General features: G+C 54.8%; 1 protein-coding gene and 1 pseudogene across 1 annotated transcript; both read right to left on the reverse strand.

The window, feature by feature from the left end:
- LOC120393843 overlaps positions 1-16,481 on the reverse strand; it is a 33,820-nt pseudogene extending 17,339 nt beyond the window's left edge.
- A 6,451-nt stretch (positions 16,482-22,932) lies between these two features.
- Positions 22,933-26,857, reverse strand: LOC120393842 (zinc finger protein 501-like). Its single transcript, XM_039518340.1, has 3 exons — positions 26,806-26,857; positions 25,676-25,789; positions 22,933-25,307 (listed from the first exon to the last, which is right to left on the reverse strand). Exons 1-3 carry the CDS (start codon positions 26,837-26,839, stop codon positions 24,103-24,105), a joined length of 1,353 nt encoding a protein of 450 aa, XP_039374274.1. The 5' UTR covers positions 26,840-26,857; the 3' UTR covers positions 22,933-24,102.
- Positions 26,858-27,953: the final 1,096 nt, after the last annotated feature.

A 27,953-nucleotide genomic window follows, 5' to 3' on the forward strand; every position in this document is an offset into this window, starting at 1 on the left:
GGGCGGCCACTCAGCAAAAACAGAAGGTTGGGGGACAGCTGTAACAGACAGGGACCAGTGCTTAGAGTGAAGATGGGGCCTGGCCCAAGTATCCTTCTCCTCCTCTCCATGGCAGGGAGATCCCGGTTGGGAGGGGAAGGAAGAGGGGGGAACTTCAGCCAAACAGGGAGCATCCAGAGGAGTTTCTCTCTCTTCCTTCCCCCACTTTTGGCCTATCTGCTCAGCTGCCAGGGCTGCAGCAGGGAGGAGGGGCTGAACGGGGCTTCTCCTCCTCTGCCTGGAGTTTGCTTAGACCAGGCAGAGCCAGAGGGTGACTGACCAGCTGCTGCTGGATCCTTGGGAGCCAAACACCCCTGATGTGAGAGGGAATGAGGAAATAGGTTTGTCATCATGGTCAGCCCTAGTCAGAGCACTCAGATAATTTCCCTGCTGTATGGAGGAATCTCTTATGTCCAATGCAGGGTTAGCGCCACTTGGAGCATTTTCCACACTAAGAACGTCTCAGATGTTTCTTCCCTGTGCGGATTTGTGGATCCCTGATATTCCGGAAACACCAAATGAAGCTTCCCCCACATTCAAGTTCTCTCTGTTGTGTTGATCACTGATGTGTGAAGTCAAATTGAATCTTTTCCTGCGGTCAAACTATTCTTAAGGTTTCTCACCTTTGTGGATTTTCTGGTGTTTGGTGAGCTTTGAGCTCCTGTTGAAGCTTTCCCCACACTCCAGGCATTTATAAGGTCTCTCTCCCGTGTGGATTCTCCCATGTTTATTAAGGTTTGAGCGCTGACTGAAACTTTTCCCACACTCAAGACATTTATAGGGTCTTTCTCCTGTGTGGATTCTCCCATGTTTAGTAAGGGATGAACTTTCCATAAAACTTTTCCCACACTTAAGGCATTTAAAGGGTCTCTCTCCTGTGTGAACTCTCTGGTGTATAGTAAGATGTGACTTCTGAATAAAACTTTTCCCACACTCAAGGCACTTAAAGGGTCTCTCTCCTGTGTGGATTGCCTGATGTCTAGTAAGTTTTGTTCTGACAACAAAACTTTTCCCATACTCAAGGCATTTATAGTGTCTTTCTCCTGTGTGGATTCTCCCATGTTGAGTAAGGTGTGAGCTTTGACTGAAAGTTTTCCCACAGTCCAGGCATTTATAGGGTCTTTCTCCTGTGTGGATTCTCCCATGTTTAAGAAGGGATGAACTTTCCATGAAACTTTTCCCACACTCGAGGCATTTATAGGGTCTTTCTCCCATGTGGATTCTCCCATGTTGAGTAAGGTGTGAGCTTTGACTGAAAGTTTTCCCACAGTCCAGGCATTTATAGGGTCTTTCTCCTGTATGGATTCTCTCATGTTTAATAAGGGATGAACTTTCCATAAAACTTTTCCCACACTCGAGGCATTTATAGGGTCTTTCTCCCGTGTGGATTCTCTCATGTTTAATAAGGTATGAACTTTTGCTATAACTTTTTCCACACTCACAGCATCTATATGGTCTCTCGCCTGTGTGCAGTTTCTGATGTACAGTAAGGTTTGAACTCTGACTGAAACTTTTCCCACAGTGAAGGCACTTATATGGTCTCTCTCCTGTGTGCACTCTCTGGTGTATAACAAGATGTGTTTTTTTACTGAAGCTTTTCCCACAGTCTAAGCATTTATAGGACTTCTCTCCTGTGTGGGATCTGTGATGTGCCATAAGTGGTGACCTCTGACTAAAACTTTTACAATACTCAAGGCGGCATTGATAGGATTTCTCTCCTTTGTGCAGTCTCTGGTGCACAATAAAGCTTGACTTCTCACTGAAGCTTCTCCCACAGTTTATGCATTGATAGGACTTCTCTCCTGTGTGGGTTCTCCAATGTCTGAGAAGGAATGTACTGACAAGGAAACTCTTCCCACACTCAAGGCATTTGTAGGGTTTTTCTTCATTGTGACTTGTCTGCTGGATTGTGGTTTCCTTGGGATTCTTGCATCTTCCACCACCTTGAATAGATTCATCCAGTTTCTTCCCAGGATAGTTTCCCAGCTGCATCTCTGATCGGTGTCGATCTCCCCAGGCATTTCCTTGTTCCAAGCACTGGGAAAAATTCCCTTCAGCTCTGCTCAAAAACCTCTCCTGCGGTTCCACTTGCTCAGGACCTTCCTTCTGCTGATTCTCCTCCTTCTTCTCACTCACTGTCCTATCACCTGCTGGGAGAGAGAGAATCCAGACAGGAGTCACTGCCTGTGCTGGGGAGAAAGGACAAGAAGGGGAATAGCAAAGAGGGAAAACACAACACAGTGACTGTTGGGGAGATGGAGACATTGGATTCTGCCTCCACATCCCACCCCAACACTCCCAGGGAAGGAAAGTCAGGGAGGAAATTCCTGACAGCTAAAAGGATGGGTGGGAAGCCGTGACTGATATTTGCCTTAATGATATGACACCTGCTGACTGCAGCCCTGACCTGGGTGAGATGGGGCAGAACTGAGGGTCCTCGCTCACAGCACATGTTTGGAGTCCCAGCTTGTTCCTTCACTCTCGAGATGTTTCTGTCTCAGTTTCCCTGACTCCTCACCTGTGTGGGTGTCTGTCGGGCTTTCCCTTTCCTCATCGGCCTGGAGATCCGAGACCCACGGCTCTTCTCCTCGTTCCAGCCGGGCGATCAGGTCAGGTTTGGGAATGGGGAATCCTGCACAGGGGGTGAAATCATGCAAGGTCCGGAGTCTTGCAGAGTATTTGTCACAGGGAACATTGCTTGAGTTTTACCTGGCCCTACAAGTGACTGTGGTAACTCAGACCCTTTGGGAGCAGCAGACATCTCAGGGTAGGGGGGGGGTGTTGTCACGCCCTCACTGGGAAGCCTCAGGACAGATGCGTCTGGGGGACTTTCTGGCACTCACAGCTCAGGTGTTAAACTCCTGCCTATTTCCAAAGCAGCACGGAGGTGCTAGAACTAGCCGTGCTGGGGGAGCTGCCGCACCTCCTGGCTTGAAGTGGTTCCCATTAGATCCAGGGTTTACAGTTTGGTTCAATGGCTCTCAGCGCCCCCCACTGTACAACCTGTCCCAGCCCCCCTGAGCCTGCAGCCCTGAGAGCCTCCCCATGGACGGAGCTAGTCCCAAGAGGGCCAGTGAGCGGAGTGTGAAGGAGAAATAACACAGGCAGGGCAATCCCCTGCTTCTGGCCCATTGACAGCTGGAGAGACGGGGACGAATTAGCCTGTCCATTAGGTTTCTGCCTCCCCTGTTGCCCTGAAGGGGGTGTGGAGATGCACGTCTCTCTCACAGTGCAGCTGTGGACTTCACCGGGGTTCTCAACTTTTTCTGTCTGAGCCGCCCCCCACAAACATGGTATAAAAATGCCACTGCCCACCTCTGCCACACCAACTGGTTTTTCCGCATAAAAGCCAGGCCCAGCATTAGGGGGTAGGGAGCAGGGCAATTACCCAGGGTCTCACACGACAAGGGGGCCCGTAAAGCTACGTTGCTCAGGCTTCAGCTCCAGCCCCATGCAGTGGGGCTTCCATTTTGTGCCCTGGGCCTCAGCAAATCTAATTCTGGCCCTGCTTGGGGGCCCCCCTGAAACCTGCTCGCAGCCCCACAGGGGCCCCTGGTTGAGAACCACAGCACTATGTGACCCCAACTGAGCAGAGTCAGACATGCAGACCCCATGGCTTAAAATAGCTGAGGGGATGGGACTCCCTTACCCAGCGAGGTCACCGTCTCGTAGTTCTCCTGCATGACGTCCCTGTAGAGGGCTCTCTGAGCGGGGTCCAGCAGAGCCCCCTGCCCCTGGGTGAAATACACAGCCACCTCCTCGAAGGTCACCGGCATCTGAAACAACAAGAGTCCCCCACTCAGCACCTGCTGCCCCAGCCACAATCCCACTATTTACAGGAAAAGGAAAAGAACTCGAAGCTCTGGGAGGGCCAGAGTAACAAACTCAGACCCCTACTGCTCAGAGCACTCAGGAGGCTTCAGGGGGTGGGAGAAGGTGAGAGCTCCTTGTCCCCCCAGCACACGGAGCAGGGCAGGGTCTCCTCATTTCCCACACACCTGCCAGCCACAGGCTGATGCGGGAAGCAGAGCTCTGAGCCGGGGACAGGGACAGGAATCCCAACAGCTTCCCTGCGTATTTCACAGCAGCCTCTGCCCAGTGGGGTCAGGCTCCAGCCCTGGGAGTCTGCTCAGTTTTCCCAGCCCTGTGGGGGCGGGGATGTTCCTGGTTCAGAAATGCAGGAATTTCCCTCCCCTCAGTGGGCCTGTTCTGCAGGGCCAGGCTGGCTCCGCCCCACCCCCACCGGGGCTGGCTGCAGTAGGGTGCCCAGAGAGCAAGTGTGAAAAATCAGGATGGGGGTGGGGGGCAATAGGAGCCTAGTAAAGAAAAAAAAAACAAAAATTGGGCCTGTCCCTGTAAAATCGGGACAACTGGTCACCCTCGGCGGCAGCTTTCCCGGGCCCCAGGCGGGAATCGCAGCCAGCTCCGCGGGGAGCAGTCTGGGGCCAAACCTCCCCCTGCAGCCCGGGGGTGCCGGGGGGGGCGGGTCTCTCTCACCTTCCCTCCGAGCGGGGCCCCCGGGGCAGGGGCCGGGCCGGGCTGGGGGCTCTGCCCTGGGAGAGGCTCCTGGGGGGGAGCAGCGGGAAGGGCCCTGCTGGAGATTCCCCTCTCCCGGCTGCAGCCAGGGCTCCGGGCTCCCAGCACCAGCCGCCCCCCGGGGCTCGGGGATCTCGCCAGGAGCCTGGGAGCCAGAGTCACCGCAGCGGCTGCGAGTCACTTCCTGCTGCCGGGCCGGAGCCCAGCGCTCGCTGCCCGGAGCCGCCTCCCGGCGGCTCCTGGGTCCTAGCGCTGAAGGGATCGCGCTGCAGCATCTCTGGGTCCGGCTCCTGTTCCACTCCCAGACTTTAGGATCGGAGAGGGACCATCACCATCATCTAGCCCAGGGGGTCTCATGACTAAAATGTTGGTGGCTTCAGAGTGTGGGCAGCAGCTCTCGCTGGTGGCCGTTCTGCCACTTTTCCCTAAAATAATTAATTTTACCAAAACCCAGGAGCTGTGCACCTCCGCCGGGCTCAGCAACGTGTCTCTACACGGTAAAAATTATGATGTCCATGGGGGCCGCTCCCCACGAGCGGCTCCCTGTCCCTGCTGTTGCTGGCAGAGGCACGGCCAGGCGGCTCTGCACGCTGCCCCCTCCCTGAGCGCTGACTCTGTGACTCTCAGCCCATTGGCTGGGAACCGCGGCAAATGGGAGCTGTGGGGGTGGCACCTGAGGACAGGGCAGCTCCAGTAGGGGCCAGAGGGGGGGCCATGCTGCCAGGGCCGGCTCTAACATTTTTGGCGCCCCAAGCAAAAACAAAGAGCACCGCCCCCCTCCGAGCATCAGGCCGCCCAAGTCCCCGCCCCCTGAGTGTCACGTCGCCCAAGTCCCCACCCCCCCCAGCGTCGCGTCGCCCAAGTCCCCGCCCCCCCAACATGGCACCACGCCGCCTAAGCCCTGCCTCCCCCCAGCGCCGCCTGCCAAACAAAACAAAAACAAACCCCGAGCGCCGCCCCGTCCCAAGGTGCCGCCCCAAGCACGTGCTTGGTAGGCTGGTGCCTGGAGCCGGCCCTGCATGGTGCTGCTTCTAGGAGCTGTTTGAGGTGAGCGCTGCATGGAGCCTGAACACATCTCCTGTGCCCCACCCTTCTGCCTCAGCCCCGATCCCCCTCCCGCCCTCCTAACCTCGTGGTCCCAGCCTGGAGCACCATCCTGCACCCCAAACCATCATCCCCAACCCCACCCCAGAGCCCTCACCCCACCATGCCTCACCCTCCTGCTCCAGCCCTGATCCGCCTCTGAAACCCTCAGTCCCAGCACCCTCCTACAGCCCAAACCCCTCATCCACAGCCCCACCCCAGAGCCTGAACCCCCGGCTGGAGCCCTCACATGCTACAATCCCCTGTCCCACCCCTGAGCTCTTTCCCACACACTGAACCCTTCAGCCCCAGCCTGGAGCTCCCTCCTCCACCCCAAATCCCTCATCCTCAGCCCCACACAACAGCCTGCACCCCCAGCCAGAGCCCTCACCCCCCCACACACATCCAAACCCCCTGCTCCAACCCAGAGCCCCATCCCACACCCTGAACCCCTCGTGCCTGGCCCCACCCCAGAACCCACACTGCCAGCCCAGCGCCTGTAGCCCCTCCCCCACCCCAACCCCCTGCCTCAGCCCAGAGCCCCCTCTTGCCCACCACCAGTGTCTGTCGTGCACCATGGTGATGCTGACCCCTGCACAGAGATAAGCGGGAGAAGGGTCCTGCTATTTTGAGGAACTTTCCTTTTACACCCCAGCCCGCTGGAATCGAATAGCAGAAGAATCGGAGTCCTTGCTCCCAGGGCTGTCCCTAGCCATTGGGTGCTCTGTGCAGCCCCCCTGCAGGGCGGGGGGCTGTGTGGGGCTCCAGGCCTCCCCCCAAGGGTCTGGGAGGCAGGAACTGTGGGGGGCACTTTTAGGGGCCCCAGAGGTCCAGCATGGCCGAGGGGATTAGTGGGGACCTGGAGCAGGGCGCTCCGCTTCCCTTGTCTTGGCCCCAGCTATGTCGCTCGGGGGACGGGGTTTGGGGGAATGTTCCCCCCCAACCCCCGGCCGGAAGCTGAGCAGCCCGGCCTCAGCCAGCTCCCAGCTGCAGCACTCCACTGCCCACCCGCTGCAGCTGGAAGTTGGCATCAGCACCCAACGTGCAATAAGTGCTGGGAACATGTCAGGGACAACTTCTGCTTTGATGGTGGGAGAAGTAACAATGGGATAGTCGGGTTAGACTCAGTTCTGACCAGCAGGGAGGAATTCACTGCTCTAGATGAAATTACTGTAAGGTGGGTGCACAACTGGGTGAAGGACTGTACTCCAAGTAGTTATCAATGGTCTGGTGTCAACCTGGGAGGGGAATGATGGGGCGTGGGGAGGAGCCCCAGGTGGCATTTCCACACTCTCATCAGAGGGCGGGGGGAGGAGGGGGAAGGTTGAGAAGCCTCAGCTGACTTCCCCCACTCTTTACAGAGAACAGGGTCTGGAGCACCCACAGGGAAAAATTAGCAGGTGCTCCACACCTACGGGCAGCCAAGCTCCCCACTCCTGGCCTCCTTCTCTCCCCACCTCACTCGGGGAGGAGGCAGAGAAGAGGCGGGGCAGGGGTGGGGACTTTGGGGAAGGGGGCAGGGCTGGAGTGGGAAAAGGCAGGGTGGGATGGGGACTTTGGGGAGGGGGTGGAATGAGGGTTGAGCACCCCCCGGGCAGAGGGGAAGTTGGCACCTATGGAGGGAGCTGCCGCTGGAGATGAGAAACTGGGCTCTCAGCTCCCCACACGGCCCCTCTTAGGTCGGTGGAAGGGCTCCTCGGCAGGACACGCCCCAGCAACCCCAGGAGGGTAGCACAGACATCAGCTATTGCAGTAATTACTGTGGTGGCTGTAAGTCAACCGAATATACCGGTAGGTTGCCTTAGGTTTGAAGTGTAGATGCCCCATTACAAGCAAAGAGATTTCTCTCACCCCAGAGCTTCCAGCAGTCCATGCTCACTGGGAAGCCTTCCAGCGAGGACCACTCTCCCCATTTCAATGATGCCCCTATTGTCTTTCAAGTTATCTTGTTGGTGGGAGTTGAGATGGGAGAGGGGAGGTGGCCAGAGGCCTTCCCTCCCGCCCTCCGCCCCCTTTATACCAGAAAAGTCTTTGCTGGGGGATGTCATCAGGCAACTCCATGGCATATGTGAGCTCCAAACTGTCCTTCACATGAATTGTAAATGTCTTTGTTTACCCCCTTCTTCCTCCTGGTGGATGGTCAGATAATAGTTTTCTAACACCAACGGTCGGTCCTTTGTGGTCTCTGAGGAGCTAGTCTGTGGGCGTTCCCAGAACGACGACATCTCTCAGTAACAAACAGGGTTACCATACGTCCGGGTCTTCCTGGACAGAGCCTCTTTTTTGAACCTGCTTCTCTGTCTGAGCAGGGTCTTCCTATAACACCAACATGACCAGAGCAGAGGGGCTGCAGCTCAGAAATAGCCCTGATTGATCAGCTTCCCAATAAATCTATTCCCTAGCATCCACAGCTGATTGGTCTATTCCCCTACAGCTGCAGCTGATTGATTGCTGCCGGATCCCACCCACCGAGGCCCCAGCCCTGGGCAGAAGGTCCCGCAGGTAGGTGCTGACAGACGGCTGTCACTGCGTTCTGGGCTTGTGTCACTGCCCTCACCTCGTGAGTACCCCCCCCCGCACTCCCTCCAGCATCCACAACTGTCCCCGCACCAGGTTCCCACCCCCCATCACTGTCCTCCTTTTGGGCACCTGGAATATGGTCACCCTAGTAGCAAACATACAATAAAATCTCATCATTCTACATGCAGTGGTGTTATATGCATTTCATTGGCATAATATTGAGCAGATCATGAATTGTCCAATGATCCCCCACCAGGCACTCTTAGTACACGACATATCAGAACCATACACAAGTGGGGAACATGGGGCACAGGGGGTTAGTCACAAGAGGGATCAGTGTGGGGTGAGTGGGGCAAAGAGAATCTCAGTCATCAAAACACAGGACACTGCAGTAGATGGGGAGAGGGGTGATCAGCTGGGCAGTCAGGTTCCTCATCTCCCTCTGGCCTCAGTGATGCGGGTCGGTCTGGCTTCAAGGCTGCCCGGGTCTGTTGACATCCCCGGCTCCCTTCTAGCCTGTACCCAACCGCGGCATTTCAGCAATAGGGAAATACTGCCCCTTCCCATTATTTTTTGGGGCATCATTCATGGTCCTTTAGATTTCAGGGGCAGCTTCAAATGACACTGACAGGCCAAGCCTAGTCACTCTGTGGCTCTGATGCAGCGAATTCACAGTTCTCAGCCTCAGCCATCTGGCTCTGAGGAGCAAACCCAGCAGTTTCCCAGTTCTGTTCCCCACCCCCCGTTCAAATGGTACCTCGCATTACTGAAGGGACCAGGCAGTAACTTCATTCCCCTGTCTCTTGCACTGTGACTCTAGCTCACACCATCAGTGGTGGTGCTGGGAGATACTGATCATTGTCATTGTTCAAACCACAGAAAAAAAATCTCATGACAAAGATGTTAAAGATTAAAATAACAAAATCTAAAAAAGGACTATTCTGGGAAATTATCCTTTGTCGCGTGAAGTGAAGGACATAAATCCACACCGTGTAGAGGCCAAGCACAGGAGTTTATTACACACAGCACTGGCGGAGTGTCACCTGGCTTATTAGGCTCAGAGACACTGTCAATCGATTGATTACAATAGAATATATAGATTTTTCACGGGCGGGGGAAAGTGACGGGTTAGGCAGTTCCACACCCCGGATAGGTTTTGCAGCAAGACAAGATAGCACATTAGCCAATGGTTAAAAGGTTACATAATGTCTCCGCCCATGGTCTCAAGTTAGCAAGTTAACATTTAATTAATACTTTGATAAAATGTTATTAGTATAAAATATCTATGTTGAATTCTGATTTGGGGTCCATAGGAATGGAGCAACTCCATTGATTGTCCACCAGCTACATTCCTAGGGGTTAAAGCAAAGAAACAGTGAAAGTATATGACAGTAAAGATTGTCCCCTTTATGTCTTAAGGCAGGCACTGGTCCCTGGGAAGGGAGGTGGAACGATGCCATATCTTATACTGACATGTGCCAACTTTTCATAAACTCAAGGTTGGATCCGTGGAAAGAACGTTCCCTACAGAAGAGACTGACACAATAGGAACAGAGATCCTTTGTTCAATTTGCAGCTCTGAATAAGACACAATTATTTAGTTCTTAGCTCCAACACCTGGCAATTTGCTGACCAGGCCTATTTTAGCCAAACAAGATTATTTGTTTACCCCAGCTTTCTCTTAGCTAATCACTATTCACTAGGCCTCTGGTCTCTTGACCGAACTCTGGACTTTGGGTCTGAGAAAGAGCTGGCACAATCCATATACCAGGTTGTTATATAAAAGGCACATGGATTTTAACCCTTCATGAAATCCTCAGTAAATCTGAGCTACATCCTGTTGAATTAAATATCAGCGTATGTGACTAAATGGCCTTCACAAAGAGAGAAAAAGCCACAATTCAGAGTGCGCTATAAAACACCTTCATATTCATAAAATGAAATCTCAGCGAATCCTTTAAGACTCAAAATCAGGAAAATAAATGTACCCGTTTTCTTCTGTAGCGGTTAAACCGGGTTCACTTCTCGCCTCATTATTTGGTTGTATTAGTTGCAAAAGTTTTCGCATCATTTTACTAAAAGAAAGAGAAAGAAACACAAGTCTTCCCATCTACAAATGATCTGGACTAGCCTAGAAAAAGCCGGGAAGCAATTTCACCAGTAGATGCAAACAGGGCTACAAGATCCCCATGCTGATCTCCACCCCTGCGCCCCCACCCCAGTTCCTTATATCTCCTTGTCAAGTGCTGGAAATGGGCCATTTTCATTACCACTACAAACAGTTCTTTTTCTCTCCTCCTGACAACAGCTCACCTTAACTGATCACTCTCCTTATAATGTGTGTGGTAACACCCATTGTTTCATGTTCCCTGTGTATATATCTTCCTTCTCTATTTTCCACTACATGCATCCGATGAAGTGGGCTGTAGCCCACGAAAGCTTATGCTACAATAAATTTGTTAGTTTCTCAGGTGCCAGAAGTACTCCTGTTCTTTTTGTGGACTAACACGGCTACTACTCTGAAAGATCTTAAGTGTCAAACTACGCTTTAGAGTCACCGGGATTTCCCCGCCCCCTCCCAGATCTGTAACACTTCCTTCTCCAGCCCTCTGGAGTCTCACTCTGGAGTCTCCCTTAGGATCACAGACATCAGAACTGTGATTCCTAAGCATGGAAAGCCAGGGACACGGTGGGAAGTGACGCCTTGGGAGGTGAAGGGGTAGAACAGTAACAGGATAAAACTCTCCATCAGTTGCACGGAGGCTGCAGAGTGGAGGGTGACAGTGATGGGGGAAGGAAGGAAACCCTCAGATTCACCACATCGCCCTGCAATAGCACAGAAGGTAACACCACATTTTACTGTCTCTTCTCCCACGTTTCTAGCATCTAATTAATTCTGGTGCATAAGGCAGAAAATGTACAAACACTAAATGCTGTTCAGCAGGGCCTTGAGTAATGTGAGTCTATCTGAGAACGAACCATCCAGGCCCACAGGGGGAACTCAGGGATTAACGATCACTCAGCTAATGGGAGGGAGTCAGAACACAGAAGTAAGGCTTCAGTGTTTTTACGGAGGTAATGGAAGTCACGGAATCTGTGACTTCCAGAGACCTCTGTGACTTAAGCCCGTGGAGGCTCTGAGCAGCTGGGGTCCCCTGCTGCCCACAGTATCCGACAGCTGCCCCCCGGAGCTCTGAGCTGCTGCAGGCCATGGGGTACACCGCAGCACCCGGCTCTCAGGGGTGGCCTCCAGATCTGAGTCGTCGTGGGGGCTGGGGTCCCAGAGCTCCGAGCCACGGGTGGCAGGGGGCCCATGCAGCTTCCAGCCAGGGCCCCCACATCTGCCCAGCTGCCACGGGACCCCAGAGTCTCAGCAATGGGTGTTGCAGCTTTTTCCCACCCCATTTTGTCACGGATATTATTAGTAAATATCACAGACAGGTCACGGGCTGCCGTGAATATTTCTTTATTGCCTGTCACCTGTACATGACTTTTCTTAAAAATATCCATGACAAAACCTTAGCCTTACACATAAGATGCTCAGGGTGAGGTTACACTAGGAAATCCGGTGGAGGGTCACAGAGATGCGCTGGCTAATCCCGACCACATTTCCTACCATAGACAGATGCTCGGAAGCACTGGTGGGATCTCTCGGCCTTCCCCAAATGCCTCTGTGGGAATCAGCCCCTCTCAGTGGTGCTGTCTGAATGCAGAGGGGGCAGAACGGGTGAGTGATGAGAGGCAGCACTTCCCTGCCCCTGTGCTCTCCCTCGCCTCTTATCCCATCATCCCCAATACCCCAGCACCCAGCTCCTCTGGCTTCCCAGCTCCACCAGCCCCAACCATTCGATCCCAGTTCCCTCCCCAGAACCCATCCTCCCGGTCCCTCAATATTTGATCCCCCAGAGCCCAGCACCCTGGGGGGATTCGGAGAGAGGAGGAGTTACCAGCCCCAGGGACACTCCCCCTGCAGAGAACAGCTCCAGGTCAGTGGGGGAGCCCAGCCCAGGGAGTGGTAGAAGATGGGGGGTGGGGACCAGTGCTTAGAGTGAAGATGGGGCCTGGCCCAAGTGTCCTTCTCCTCCTCTCCATGGCAGGGAGATCCCGGTTGGGAGGGGAAGGGAAAGGGGGGAACTTCAGCCAAACAGGGAGCCTGCAGAGGAGTTTCTCTCTTCCATCCCCCACTTTTGGCCTCTCTGCTCAGCTGCCAGGGCTGTAGCAGGGAGGAGGGGCTAAACGGGGCTTCTCCTCCTCTGCCTGGGGTTTGCTTAGACCAGGCAGAGCCAGAGGGTCACTGACCAGCTGCTGCTGGATCCTTGGGAGCCAAACACCCCTGATGTGTGTGGGAACGAGGAAATAGGTTTGTCATCATGGCCAGCCCTAGTTGGGGCATTCAGAGAATTTCCCTGCTATATGGAGGAGTCTCTTATGTCCAATGTAGGGTTAGCTCCACTTGGAGCATTTTCCACACTAAGAACGTCTCAGATGTTTCTTCCCTGTGCGGATTTGTGGATCCCTGATATTCCGGAAACACCAAATGAAGCTTCCACCACATTCAAGGTCTCTCTGTTGTGTGGATCACTGATGTGTGAAGTCAAATTGAATCTTTTCCTGCGGTCAAACTATTTCTAGGGTCTCTCACCTTTGTGGATTTTCTGGTGTTTGGTGAGCTCTGAACTCCTATTGAAGCTTTCCCCACAGTCAAGGCATTTATAAGGTCTCTCTTCTGTGTGGATTCTCCCATGTTTAGTAAGGTGTGAGCGCAGAATGAAAGTTTTCCCACACTCCAGGCATTTTATGAGGTTTCTCTCCTGTGTGAGTTTTGTGATGTGTATTAAGGGTTGATTTCATATTGAAACTTTTCCCACACTCGAGGCATTTGTAAGGTCTTTCTCCTGTGTGGATTCTCCCATGTTGAGTAAGGGATGAACTTTCCATAAAACTTTTCCCACACTCGAGGCATTTGTAGGGTTTTTCTCCCGTGTGGATTCGTCCATGTTTAATAAGGGATGAACTTTCCATAAAACTTTTCCCACACTCAAGGCATCCATAGGGTCTCTCTCCCGTGTGGGTTCTCTGATGTGTAGTAAGCTTTGAGTTATAAACAAAACTTTTCCCACACTCCTGGCATTTATAAGGTCTCTCTGCTGTGTGTGTTCCCTGATGTGTAGTAAGATGTGACTTCTGACCAAAACTTTTCCCACACTCAAAGCATTTAAAGGGTCTATCTCCGGTGTGAACTCTCTGGTGTATAGTAAGTTGTGACTTCTGAATGAAGCTTTTCCCACAGTCCAAGCATTTATGTGATCGCTCTCCTGTGTGGATTGCCTGATGTTTAGTAAGATTTGTTTTATCAACAAAACTTTTCCCACAGTCAAGACATTTATAGGGTTTGTCACCTGTGTGGATTCTCTGATGCTTAATAAGGACTGATTGATAAATGAAACTTTTCCCACACTCGAGGCATTTGTAAGGTCTCTCTCCTGTGTGGATTTTCCTATGTTTAGTAAGGTATGAGCTCTGACCAAAAGTTTTCCCACAGTCCAAGCATTTATATGGTTTCTCATCAGTGTGGGTTCTCTCATGTTTAATAAGGTCCGATCTCGCACTGAAAAGTTTCTCACACTGAAGGCATTTGTAGTGTCTCTCTCTTGTCTTCAGACATGTATGTCTAATAAAGTTTGAGTGTTGAATGAAACCTCTACCACACTGAAGGCATTTATATGGTCTCTCTCCCGTGTGGATCTTCCTGTGTTTATTAAGGTGTGAGCGCAGAGTGAAAGCTTTCCCACAGTCCAGGCATTTATGGGGTTTCTCACCTGAGTGGGTTTTCTGATGTGAATTAAGGGTTGATTTCAAACTGAAACTTTTCCCACACTCAAGGCATTTATAAGGTCTTTCTCCTGTGTGGATTCTCCCATGTTGAATAAGGGATGAACTTTCCATAAATCTTTTCCCACACTCGAGGCATTTATAGGGTCTTTCTCCCGTGTGGATTCTCCCATGTTGAATAAGGGATGAATTTTTGCTATAACTTTTTCCACACTCACAGCATTTATATGGTCTCTCACCCGTGTGCAGTGTCTGATGTACAATAAGGTTTGAACTCTGACTGAAACTTTTCCCACAGTGAAGGCACTTATATGGTCTTTCTCCTGTGTGCACTCTCTGGTGTATAACAAGATGTATTTTTTTACTGAAGCTTTTCCCACAGTCTAAGCATTTATAGGGCTTCTCTCCTGTGTGGGATCTGTGATGTGCCATAAGTGGTGACCTCTGACTAAAACTTTTACAATACTCAAGGCGGCATTGATAGGGTTTCTCTCCTTTGTGCAGTCTCTGGTGCACAATAAAGCTTGACTTCTCACTGAAGCTTCTCCCACAGTCTGTGCATTGATAGGACTTCTCTCCTGTGTGGGTTCTCCAATGTCTGAGAAGGATTGTACTGACACGGAAACTCTTCCCACACTCAAGGCATTTGTAGGGTTTTTCTTCATTGTGACTTGTCTGCTGGACTGTGGTTTCCTTGGGATTCTTGCATCTTCCACCACCTTGAATAGAATCATCCAGTTTCTTCCTCGGATAGTTTCCCAGCTGCATCTCTGATCGGTGTCGATCTCCCCAGGCATTTCCTTGTTCCAAGCACCGGGAAAAATTCCCTTCAGCTCTGCTCAAAAACCTCTCCTGCGGCTCCACTTGTTCAGGACCTTCCTGCTGCTGATTCTCCTCCTTCTTCACACTCGCTGTCCTATCACCTGCAGGGAGAGAGAGAATCCAGACAGGAGTCACTGCCTGTGCTGGGGAGAAAGTATAGGAAGGGGAATAGAAAAGAGGGAAAACACAACACAGTGACTGTTGGGGAGATGGAGACATTGGATTCTGCCTCCACATCCCACCCCAACACTCCCAGGGAAGGAAAGTCAGGGAGGAAATTCCCGACAGTTGACAGGATGGGTGGGAAGCCGTGACTGATATTTGCCTTAATGATATGACACCTGGTGACTGCAGCCCTGACCTGGGTGAGATGGGGCAGAACTGAGGGTCCTCGCTCACAGCACATGTTTGGAGTCCCAGCTTTTTCCTTCCCTCTCGAGATGTTTCTGTCTCAGTTTCCCTGACTCCTCACCTGTGCGGGTGTCTCTCGGGCTCTCCCTTTCCTCATCGGCCTGGAGATCCGAGACCCACGGCTCTTCTCCTCCTTCCAGCCGGGCGATCAGGTCAGGTTTGGGAATGGGAAATCCTGCACAGGGGGTGAAATCATGCAAGGTCCAGAGTCTTGCAGAGTATTTCTCACAGGGAACATTCCTTTAGTTTTACCTGGCCCTACAAGTGACTGTGGTAACTCAGACCCTTTGAGAGCAACAGACATCTCAGGGTAGGGGTGGGGAGTTGTCACGCCCTCACTAGGAAGCCTCAGGGCAGATGCGTCTGGGGGGACTTTCTGGCACACACAGCTCTGGTGTTAAACTCCTGCCTATTTCCAAAGCAGCAAGGAGGTGCTGGAACCAACCGTGCTGGGGGAGCTGCCGCACCTCCTGGCTTGAAGTGGTTGCCATTATATCCAGGGTTTACAGTTTGGTTCAATGGCTCTCAGCGCCCCCCCACTGTACAACCTGTCCCAGCCCCCCTGAGCCTGCAGCCCTGAGAGCCTCCCCATGGACGGAGCTAGTCCCAAGAGGGCCAGTGAGCGGAGTGTGAAGGAGAAATAACACAGGCAGGGCAATCCCCTGCTTCTGGCGCCTTGACAGCTGGAGAGACGGGGACGAATTAGCCTGTCCATTAGGTTTCTGCCTCCCCTGTTCCCTCAAAGGGGGTGTGGAGATGCACGTCTCTCTCACAGTGGAGCTGTGGACTGCACCTGGGTTCTCAACTTTTTCTGTCTGAGCCCCCCCCCCGCCAACATGGTATAAAAACACCACTGCTCACCTCTGCCACGAGAACTGGTTTTTGCGCATAAAAGCCAGGGCCAGCATTCAGGGGTAGGGAGCAGGGCAATTACCCAGAGTCTCACACGACACGGGGCACCATAAAGCTACGTTGCTCAGGCTTCAGCTTCAGCCCCATGCAGTGAGGCTTCCATTTTGTGCCCTGGGCCTCAGCAAATCTAATTCTGGCCCTGCTTGGGGGCCCCCCTGAAACCTGCTCGCAGCCCCGCAGGAGCCCCTGGCTGAGAACCATGGCACTATATGACCCCAGCTGAGCAGAGGCAGACATGCAGACCCCAGCTGAGGGGACGGGAATCCCTTACCCAGCGAGGTCACCGTCTCGTAGTTCTCCTGCATGACGTCCCTGTAGAGGGCTCTCTGAGCGGGGTCCAGCAGAGCCCCCTGCCCCTGGGTGAAATACACAGCCACATCCTCGAAGGTCACCGGCATCTGAAACAACAAGAGTCCCTCAGTCAGCACCTGCTGCCCCAGCCTCAGACCCGCTAGTCACAGGAAAAGGAAAAGAACTCGAAGCTCTGAGAGGGCCAGAGTAACAAACTCAGACCCCTACTGCTCAGGGCAGGCAGTAGGCTTCAGGGGCTGGGAGAAGGTGAGAGGTCCTTGTCCCCCCAGCACACGGAGCAGGGCAGGGTCTCCGTATTTCCCACACACCTGCCAGCCACAGGCTGATGCGGGAAGCAGAGCTCTGAGCCGGGGACAGGGACAGGAACCCGAGCAGCTTCCCTGCGTCTTTCACAGCAGCCTCTGCCCAGTGGGGTCGGGCTCCAGCCCTGGGAGTCTGGTCAGTTTTACCAGCCCTATGTGGGCAGGGAGGTTCCTGATTCAGACATGCAGGAATTTCCCTCCCCCCAGTGGGCCTGTTCTGCAGAGCCGGGCTAGCTCCTCCCGCCCTGCCCCCACCCGGGCTGGCGGCAGTAGGGTGTGAAAAATCGGAAGGGGGGGGGGGTAACAGGATCCTACTAAAGGGAAAAAAAACAAAAATTGGGCCTGTCCCTGTAAAATTGAGACAACTGGACACCCTCGGAGGCAGCTTTCCCAGACCCCGGGCGGGAATCGCAACCTGCTCTGCTGGGAGCAGCTTGGGGCCAAACCTCCCCCTGCAGCCCGGGGGTGCCGGGGGGGGGGGGGCGGGTCTCTCTCACCTTCCCTCCGAGCGGGGCCCCCCGGGGCAGGGGCCGGGCCGGGCTGGGGGCTCTGCCCTGGGAGAGGCTCCTGGGGGGGGAGCCACGGGAAGGGCCCTGCTGGAGATTCCCCTCTCCCGGCTGCAGCCAGGGCTCCGGGCTCCCAGCACCAGCCGCCCCCCGGGGCTCGGGGATCTCGCCAGGAGCCTGGGAGCCAGAGTCACCGCAGCGGCTGCGAGTCACTTCCTGTGGCAGGGCCGGAGCCCAGCGCCCGCTGCCCGGAGCCGCCTCCCGGCGGCTCCTGGGTCCTAGCGCTGAAGGGATCGCGCTGCAGCATCTCTGGCTCCGGCTCCTGTTCCACTCCCAGCCTTTAGGATCAGAGAGGGACCATCACCATCATCTAGCCCAGGGGGTCTCATGACTAAAATGTTGTTGGCTTCAGAGTGTGGCCAGCAGCTCTCGCTGGTGGCCGTTCTGACACTTTTCCCTAAAATAATTAATTTTACCAAAAAACCAGGAGCTGTGCACGTCGGCCGGGCTCAGCAACGTGTCTGTACACGGTAAAAATTATGATGTCCATGGGGGCCGCTCCCCACGAGCGGCTCCCTGTCCCTGCTGTTGCTGGCAGAGGCACGGCCAGGCGGCCCTGCACGCTGCCTCTGTTCCCCCTCCCTGAGCGCTGACTCCGTGGCTCTGAGCCCATTGGCTGGGAACCAGGGCAAACGGGAGCTGTAGGGGTGGCACCTGAGGACAGGGCAGCTCCAGTAGGGGCCAGAGGGGGGCCATGCTGCCAGGGCCGGCTCTAACATTTTTGGCGCCCCAAGCAAAAACAAAGAGCACCGCCCCCCTCCGAGCATCAGGCCGCCCAAGGCACCGCCCCCCGAGCGGCGCCCCGCCCAGTCCCCACCCTGAGCATTTCCCTGCCCTGCCCAAGTCCCCGCCCCCCGAGCGTCGCGTCGCCCAAGTCCCCGCCCCCCCGAGCGTCTCGTCGCCCAAATCACCGCCCCCCCGAGCGTCCTGCCGCCTAAGTCCCCGCCCCCCCAACACGGCAGCACGCTGCCTAAGCCCCGCCTCCCCCCAGCGCCGCCTGGCCAAACAAAACAAAAACAAAAACAAACCCGAGCGCCGCCCCGTCCCAAGGTGCCGCCCCAAGCATGTGCTTGGTAGGCTGGTGCCTGGAGCCGGCCCTGCATGCTGCTGCTTCCAGGAGCTGTTTGAGGTAAGCACTGCATGGAGCCTGAACACATCTCCTGTGCCCCACCCGTCTGCCTCAGCCCCGATCCCCCTCCCGCCCTCCAAACCTCTTGGTCCCAGCCTGGATCACCATCCTGCACCCCAAACCATCATCCCCAAACCCACCCCACAGCCCTCACCCCCCCAGGCCTCACCCTCCTGTTCCAGCCCGGCACCCTCCTACAGCCCAAACCCCTCATCCACAGCCCCACCCCAGAGCCTGAACCCCCGGCTGGAGCTCTCACATGCCACAATCCCCTGTCCCAGCCCTGAGCTCCTTCCCACTCTCTGAACCCTTCAGCCCCAGCCTGGAGCTCCCTCCTCCACCCCAAATCCCTCATCCCCAGCCCCACACAACAGCCTGCACCCCCAGCCAGAGCCCACCCCCCCCCCCACAGCCAACCCCTGCTCCTACCCAGAGCCCCATTCCACACCCTGAACCCCTTGTGTCTGGCCCCACCCCAGAACCCACACTGCCAGCCCAGCGCCTGTAGCCCCTCCCCCCCCCCCACCCCCAGCCCCAGCCCAGAGCCCCCTCCTGCCCACCTCCAGTGTCTGTCGTGCACCATGGTGGTGCTGACCCCTGCACAGAGATAAGCGGGAGAAGGGTCCTGCTATTTTGAGGAACTTTCCTTTTACACCCCAGCCTGCTGGAATCGAATAGCAAAAGAATCGGAGTCCTTGCTCCCAGGGCTGTCCCTAGCCATTTGGGTGCTCTGTGCAGGGCCGGCTGTGTGGGGCTCCAGGCCTCCCTGCCGTGGGGGGCACTTTTAGGGGCCCCACAGGTCCAGGATGGCCCAGGGGATTAGTGGGGACCTGGAGCAGGGCGCTCCGCTTCCCTTGTCTTGGCCCCAGCTATGTCGCTCGGGGGAGAGGGCTTGGGGGAAGGTTCCCCCCCCCACCCCCCGGCAGGAAGCTGAGCAGCCCGGCCTCAGCCAGCTCCCAGCTGCAGCACTCCACTTCCCACCGCGGGTGAGTGCAGTGGGAGGGGGAACCTTTCTCTAACCCCCTCCCTCCCTGAGCAACATGGCTGGGGCCGCATTGCTCCACCTCCCGCCGCCGGTGAGTGCGGGGGGGGAGGGTCATCCTTTCCCCAACCACCTCGCACTCACCGGTAGCGGGAAGTGAAGCGCTGCAGCTGGCAGTTGGCATCAGCGCCCAACGTGCAATAAGTGCTGGGAACATGTGAGGGACAACTCCTGCTTTCTGACCGTGGGGGAAGTAAGAATGGGATAGTCAGGCTAGACTCAGTTCTGACCAGCAGGGAGGAATTCACTGCTCTAGTGAGGAAATTACTATAAGGTAGGTGCACAACTGGTTGAAAGACTGAACTCCAAGTAGTTATCAATGGTCTGGGGTCAACCTGGGAGGGGAATGATGTGGGGTGGGGAGGAGCCCCAGGTGGCATTTCCACACTCCCATCAGAGGGCGCGGGAGGGGGGACAGGGTGAGAAGCCTCAGCTGGCTTCCCCCACTCTTTACAGAGAACAGGGTCTGGAGCACCCACAGGGAAAAATTAGCAGGTACTCCACACCTACGGGCAGCCAAGCTCCCCACTCCGGGCCTCCTTCTCCCCCCACCTCACTCGGGGAGGAGGCAGAGAAGAGGCAGGGTGGGGACATGGGAGAAGGGGGCAGGGCTGGAGTGGGAAAAGGCAGGGTGGGATGGGGACTTTGGGGAAGGGGTGGAATGAAGGTTGAGCACCCCCCGGGCAGAGGGGAAGTTGGCGCCTATGGAGGGAGCTGCCGCTAGAGATGAGAAACTGGGCTTTCAGCTCCCCACATGGCCCCTCTTAGGTCGGTGGAAGGGCTCCTCAGCAGGACATGCCCCAGCGACCCCATCATGGGCGGCAGGCTTGTATAATTTTTGGTGGTGCCCAAGTGGATCCGTCCCACCCATAGGATGCCAACCCCTACCTTATGCTTCAAGGGGACGTGGGGTTCAGGGTGGCCTGGGGGGTTAGCGGGGTGCCTGGCGCTGACAGCAGTGAGCAACCCTGCTCCGCCCAGCCTCTTCCCACCCCGCCCCCACTCCACCTCTTCCCCGAAGGCCCTGCCCCTGAGCAATGCCGGGAGCTGGCGAGGTAGAGCAGAGTGGGCTGGGGCCAGGTCACTCGCTGCTGCCAGTGCCAGGCCCCCCGCTAATGCCCCAGGCTGCCCTGGACCCCATCACCCACTGAAGCACAAGGTAGGGGTAGGCACCACCATGTTGTGTGACAAACACTTGACAAAATTACTGGACTTAGTGACAGACAATGCGGGCAGGTGGGTATTATATCATTCAATCATTCAACCCATAAAATTGCACACATTTTGCCACACTGAAAAAAAACCAGTAACCTAGCTAATAAATAATAATAATAATAAATTCAACTCATATAATTAATGAAAAATGTGTGTATACTGTATATGAGATGATATGAGAAATGAAAATGAGCTTGCTTTGGGCTTTTACAAGGCACTTATATCATTTAAACACATTTGGTACCTTGAATAATGATAACACTTCTTGCAAATCACATAAATAGGGAACCCATGGTCCCCTTCCCTCACCCATTGCAAAAGCACAGGGGTTATTGCTGGCTGCCCTAGGGCTGCAGAAAACCCTATGGGCAAACCATATGGAAAGAACAGGATCAACTTATACAGAGGGCTGAAGGGGACTCCCGTAGTGCATTAACTAACAATAAACACATCAAAATTAAATACATTACAGAGATAAGAACCTGTCATGACAGACTTTACTTCATTAGACGCTCCAGAGAGAGAAGACCCAGAGGGAGTAATGGGAGGGGCAATTCTAGGGAGACCAAAGGGGCTGGTAGAGGGAGCAGACAGAGAACAAGGGTAGAGGCAGAGTCACTGCAGTGTTGACCGAGTCTTATGTCTCTCCCTGTGGGTGGAAACACTGATCACTATCACTATAGGAGGGAACAGTAGAATGGAATGCCCAGAAGAATGAATGACTTGAGGACAATTTCCTGAGGGACCCTTACCCTTGCAGAGCTTTTCTGGCTCCAACACTTACATTTCTATACAGGGTGGTTTGGCCCACAGAAATAAAAATCTGCACATCTTCCATGTTTTTTTGGACCAATGTAAAAAAACAGGTACAATTCATGTGACTTTTGAAATTGCCTATGAAACTGAGATAACAAAATAAATGAGCTTATGAACAACCAGAAATATACTGTACTTCTCAAGTGAAAAAATATAAATGGACTTCTTGGCAAAGAAATTGTAAGTTTTTTCTTACCGGAAAAGTCACAAACTGTCTGGAAAGGAAGAGCAGACTGAATTTCTCGCCTCAGTGAAATTAAATATCCAGAGAATTACTGGGCCTGTGATGATGATGACCAGGGCTTGCTCAGCTGTGGCTCCCCCTCCCTGTGCTGTGGAGGCACAGCCAGGCAGGTCTGCATCTGCAAGCAGGCGCCCTGCCTCAGGTGCAGCTCCCATGGGCCCTGCCAGCCACTAGACTGGGAGCCTCCCGGCCAATGGAATGGGCTGGGCTGGGGGGCAGAAGGCAAAGGGGGAAATTGTAGGGAGCTTTGGAGGAGGGGAGGCAGTGGGGGAGGGGAGTGGGCTGGCACAAAGGGGCGGGCTCTCTGGAGAGGAGTGACAGGGGTACAGGGGTCATTGGGAGTCTCTCGAGGGGGCAGAGGGTTGTGTGGGTCTCTGTGGGGCAGGGGGCTGTGATGGGCGGAGCCAGCCGCAACCTGGGTCTGCTCTGCGGGGGTGTTGCTATAGTCCCCTCAGGAAGCTCCCCCCATCCTGTGTATTTTATGCCAGCCCTGGGGTGCCCATTGCTGCTCCTTTCCCCGCCCACGGCTCCATCTGTCTGTCCCCAGCACCCCTGGCTGTGTCTGTCTGTCCCACAACCCCCTGGCTGTGTCTCTGTGTCTGTTTGTCCCCACAACCCCCCGGCTGTGTCCGTGTGTCTGGCTGCCCCCACAGCCCCCCGGCTCAGTGGCTGTGTCAGTCCGACAGGAACAGACCCTGCTGCTCGCTCTGCCCAGGGCTCAGAGCTGCTGCCTGTGGCTCCCACCCCATCCCTGCTGTGGAGATGTGGCCAGGCAGCTCCGGCACCGCCCCCTGCAGCTCCCATTGGCTGGGGTTCCTGGCCAATGGGCTGTGAGCCGAGTCAGCGCTGGGGCCTCTCCGGGGCTGGGGGGAGCTGCCCCTGAGGTGAAAGCACCCACACTGCCGACCCCTGGCACGGGGACCTCCAAAGCACAGGGCCCGGGGGCCAAACATTGGTGGAGCTGGGCCCACCTTCGGGAATATTGCTGGAGCATTGGCCCCACGGGCCCATAGAACTCGCAGCCTATGAATGTCACAGACAGGTCACGGGAGGCCGTGAATATTTCTTTATTGCCTGTCACCTGTCCATGACTTTTCTTTAAAATATCCATGACAAAACCTTAGCCTTACACATAAATAAGATGCTCAGGATGAGGTTACACTAGGAAATCTGGTGGAGGGTCACAGAGATGCACTGGCTAATCCCAACCACATTTCCTACCATAAACAGATGCTCGGAAGCAAAAAAGGGATCTCTTGGCCTTCCCCAAATGGCTCTGTGGGAATCAGCCCCTCTCAGTGGTGCTGTCTGAATGCAGAGGGGGCAGAAGGGGTGAGTGATGAGAGGCAGCACTTCTCTGCCCCTGTGCTCTCCCTCGCCTCTTATCCCATCATCCCCAATACCCCAGCACCCAGCTCCTCCTGCTTCCCAGCTCCACCAGCCCCAACCATTTTATTCCAGTACCCTCCCCAGAACCCATCCTCCTGCTCCCTCAATATTTGACCCCCCCCAGAGCCCAGCGCCCTGGTGGATTCGGAGAGGGGAGGAGTTACCAGCCCCCAGGGACACTCCCCCTGCAGGGAACAGCTCCAGGTCAGTGGGGGAGCCCAGCCCAGGGAGTGGTAGAAGATGGGGGGTGGGGACCAGTGCTTAGAGTGAAGATGGGGCCTGGCCCAAGTGTCTTTCTCCTCCTCTCCATGGCAGGGAGATCCCGGTTGGGAGGGGAAGGAAGAGGAGGGAACTTCAGCCAAACAGGGAGCGTTCGGAGGAGTTTCTCTCTCTTCCTTCCCCCACCTTTGGCCTATCTGCTCAGCTGCCAGGGCTGCAGCAGGGGGGAGGGGCTGAACGGGGCTTCTCCTCCTCTGCCTGGGGTTTGCTTAGACCAGGCAGAGCCAGAGGGTGACTGACCAGCTGCTGCTGGATCCTTGGGAGCCAAACACCCCTGATGTGAGGGGGAATGAGGAAATAGGTTTGTCATCATGGCCAGCCCTAGTCAGGGCACTCAGAGAATTTCCCTGCTGTATGGAGGAGTCTCTTATGTCCAATGCAGGGTTAGCTCCACTTGGAGCATTTTCCACACTAAGAACGTCTCAGACGTTTCTTCCCTGTGCGGATTTGTGGATCCCTGATATTCCGGAAACACCAAATGAAGCTTCCCCCACATTCAAGGTCTCTCTGTTGTGTTGATCACTGATGTGTGAAGTCAAATTGAATCTTTTCCTGCGGTCAAACTATTTCTAGGGTCTCTCACCTTTGTGGATTTTCTGGTGTTTGGTGAGCTTTGAGCTCCTGTTGAAGCTTTCCCCACAGTCAAGGCATTTCTAGGGTCTTTCTCCTGTGTGGATTCTCCCATGTTTAGTAAGGGATGAACTTTCCATAAAACTTTTCCCACACTTAAGGCATTTAAAGGGTCTCTCTCCTGTGTGGATTGCTTGATGTCTAGTAAGTTTTGTTCTGACAACAAAACTTTTCCCACAGTCAAGGCATTTATAGGGTTTGTCAACTAGGTGGATTCTCTGATGCTTAGTAAGGACTGATTGATAAATGAAACTTTTCCCACACTCAAGGCATTTATAGGGTCTTTCTCCTGTGTGGATTCTCCCATGTTGAGTAAGGTGTGAGCTTTGACTGAAACTTTTCCCACAGTCCAGGCATTTATAGGGTTTTTCTCCTGTGTGGATTCTCCCATGTTTAATAAGGGATGAACTTTCCATAAAACTTTTCCCACACTTGAGGCATTTATAGGGTCTTTCTCCCGTGTGGATTCTTGCATGTTTAATAAGGTATGAACTTTTGCTATAACTTTTTCCACACTCACAGCATCTATATGGTGTCTCGCCTGTGTGCAGTTTCTGATGTACAATAAGGTTTGAACTCTGACTGAAACTTTTCCCACACTGAAGACACTTATATGGTCTCTCTCCTGTGTGCACTCTCTGGTGTATAACAAGATGGGTTTTTTTACTGAAGCTTTTCCCACAGTCTAAGCATTTATAGGGCTTCTCTCCTGTGTGGGATCTGTGATGTGCCATAAGTGGTGACCTCTGACTAAAACTTTTACAATACTCAAGGCGGCATTGATAGGGTTTCTCTCCTGTGTGCAGTCTCTGGTGCACAATAAAGCTTGACTTCTCACTGAAGCTTCTCCCACAGTCTATGCATTGATAGGACTTCTCTCCTGTGTGAGTTCTCCAATGTCTGAGAAGGAATGTACTGACCTGGAAACTCTTCCCACACTCAAGGCATTTGTAGGGTTTTTCTTCATTGTGACTTGTCTGCTGGATTGTGGTTTCCTTGGGATTCTTGCATCTTCCACCACCTTGAAGAGATTCATCCAGTTTCTTCCCAGGATAGTTTCCCAGCTGCATCTCTGATCGGTGTCGATCTCCCCAGGCATTTCCTTGTTCCAAGCACTGGGAAAAATTCCCTTCAGCTCTGCTCAAAAACCTCTTCTGCGGCTCCACTTGCTCAGGACCTTCCTGCTGCTGATTCTCCTCCTTGTTCTCAATCACTGTCCTGTCACCTGCTGGGAGAGAGAGAAGCCAGACAGGAGTCACTGCCTGTGCTGGGAGGAAAGGACAGGAAGGGGAATAGCAAAGAGGGAAAACACAACACAGTGACTGTTGGGGAGATGGAGACATTGGATTCTCCCTTCACATCCCACCCCAACACTCCCAGGGAAGGAAAGTCAGGGAAGAAATTCCCGACAGCTAACAGGATGGGTGGGAAGCCGTGACTGATATTTGCCTTAATGATATGACACCTGCTGACTGCAGCCCTGACCTGGGTGAGATGTGCTGTGAGCGAGGGTCCTCAGTTCTGCCCCATGTTTGGAGTCCCAGCTTTTTCCTTCACTCTCGAGATGTTTCTGTCTCAGTTTCCCTGACTCCTCACCTGTGCAGGTGCCTCTTGGGCTCTCCCTTTCCTCATCGGCCTGGAGATCCGAGACCCACGGCTCTTCTCCTCGTTCCAGCCGGGCGATCAGGTCAGGTTTGGGAATGGGGAACCCTGCATAGGGGGTGAAATCATGCAAGGTCCGGAGTCTTGCAGGGTATTTGTCACAGGGAACATTCCTTGAGTTTTACCTGGCCCTACAAGCGACTGTGGCAACTCAGACCCTTTGGGAGCAGCAGACATCTCAGGGTAGGGCTGGGGAGTTATCACGCCCTCACTAGGAAGCCTCAGGGCAGATGCGTCTGGGGGACTTTCTGGCACGCACAGCTCTGGTGTTAAACTCCTGCCTATTTCCAAAGCAGCACGGAGGTGCTGGAACTAACCGTGCTGGGGGAGCTGCCACATCTCCTGGCTTGAAGTGGTTTCAATTAGATCCAGGGTTTACAGTTTGGTTCAATGGCTCTCAGCGCCCCCCACTGTACAAACTCTCCCAGCCCCCCTGAGCCTGCAGCCCTGAGAGCCTCCCCATGGACGGAGCTAGTCCCAAGAGGGCCAGTGAGCGGAGTGTGAAGGAGAAACAACACAGGCAGGGCAATCCCCTGCTTCTGGCCCCTTGACAGCTGGAGAGACGGGGACGAATTAGCCTGTCGATTAGGTTTCTGCCTCCCCTGTTCCCCTGAAGGGGGTGTGGAGATGCACGTCTCTCTCACAGTGGAACTGTGGACTGCACCTGGGTTCTCAACTTTTTCTGTCTGAGCCTCCCCGTCCCCCATGGTATAAAAACGCCACAGCCCACCTCTGCCACACCAACTGGTTTTTGCGTATAAAAGCCAGGGCCAGCATTAGGGGGTAGGGAGCAGGGCAATTACCCAGGGTCTCACACGACAAGGTGCGCCATAAAGCTACGTTGCTCAGGCTTCAGCTTCAGCCCCATGCAGTGGGGCTTCCATTTTGTGCCCTGGGCCTCAGCAAATCTAATTATTGCCCTGCTTGGGGGCCCCCCTGAAACCTGCTCGCAGCCCCACAGGGGCCCCTGGCTGAGAGCCACAGCACTATGTGACCCCAACTGAGCAGAGTCAGACACGCAGACCCCATGGCCTAAAATAGCTGAGGGGACGGGACTCCCTTACCCAGCGAGGTCACCGTCTCGTAGTTCTCCTGCATGACGTCCCTGTAGAGGGCTCTCTGAGCGGGGTCCAGCAGAGCCCCCTGCCCCTGGGTGAAATACACAGCCACATCCTCGAAGGTCACCGGCATCTGGAATAACAAGAGTCCCCCACTCAGCACCTGCTGCCCCAGCCACAGACCTGCTAGTCACAGGAAAAGGAAAAGAACTTGAAGCTCTGGGAGGCCAGAGTAACAAACTCAGACCCCTACTGCTCAGAGCAGCCAGGAGGCTTCAGGGGGTGGGAGAAGGTGAGAGCTCCTTGTCCCCCAGCACACGGAGCAGGGCAGGGTCTCCTCATTTCCCACACGCCTGCCAGCCACAGGCTGATGCGGGAAGCAGAGCTCTGAGCCGGGGACAGGGACAGGAATCCCAACAGCTTCTCTGCGTATTTCACAGCAGCCTCTGGCCAGTGGGGTCAGGCTCCAGCCCTGGGAGTCTGGTCAGTTTTCCCAGCCCTGTGGGGGCGGGGATGTTCCTGGTTCAGAAATGCAGGAATTTCCCTCCCCCCACTGGGCCTGTTCTGCAGGGCCAGGCTGGCTCCGCCCCACCCCCACCGGGGCTGGCAGCAGTAGGGTGCCCAGAGAGCAAGTGTGAAAAATCGGGATGGGGGTGGGGGGCAATAGGAGCCTAGTAAAGAAAAAGAAACAAAAATTGGGCCTGTCCCTGTAAAATCGGGACAACTGGTCACCCTCGGCGGCAGCTTTCCCGGGCCCCGGGCGGGAATCGCAGCCAGCTCCGCTGGGAGCAGCCTGGGGCCAAACCTCCCCCTGCAGCCCGGGGGGGGGGGCGGGTCTCTCTCACCTTCCCTCCGAGCGGGGCCCCCCGGGGCAGGGGCCGGGCCGGGCTGGGGGCTCTGCCCTGGGAGAGGCTCCTGGGGGGGAGCAGCGGGAAGGGCCCTGCTGGAGATTCCCCTCTCCCGGCTGCAGCCAGGGCTCCGGGCTCCCAGCACCAGCCGCCCCCCGGGGCTCGGGGATCTCGCCAGGAGCCTGGGAGCCAGAGTCACCGCAGCGGCTGCGAGTCACTTCCTGCGGCCGGGCCGGAGCCCAGCGCCCGCTGCCCGGAGCCGCCTCCCGGCTGCTCCTGGGTCCTAGCGCTGAAGGGATCGCGCTG

This window comes from Mauremys reevesii, unplaced genomic scaffold (genome assembly GCF_016161935.1).
Source record: "Mauremys reevesii isolate NIE-2019 unplaced genomic scaffold, ASM1616193v1 Contig34, whole genome shotgun sequence".
Classification (NCBI taxonomy): Eukaryota; Metazoa; Chordata; order Testudines; family Geoemydidae; genus Mauremys; species Mauremys reevesii.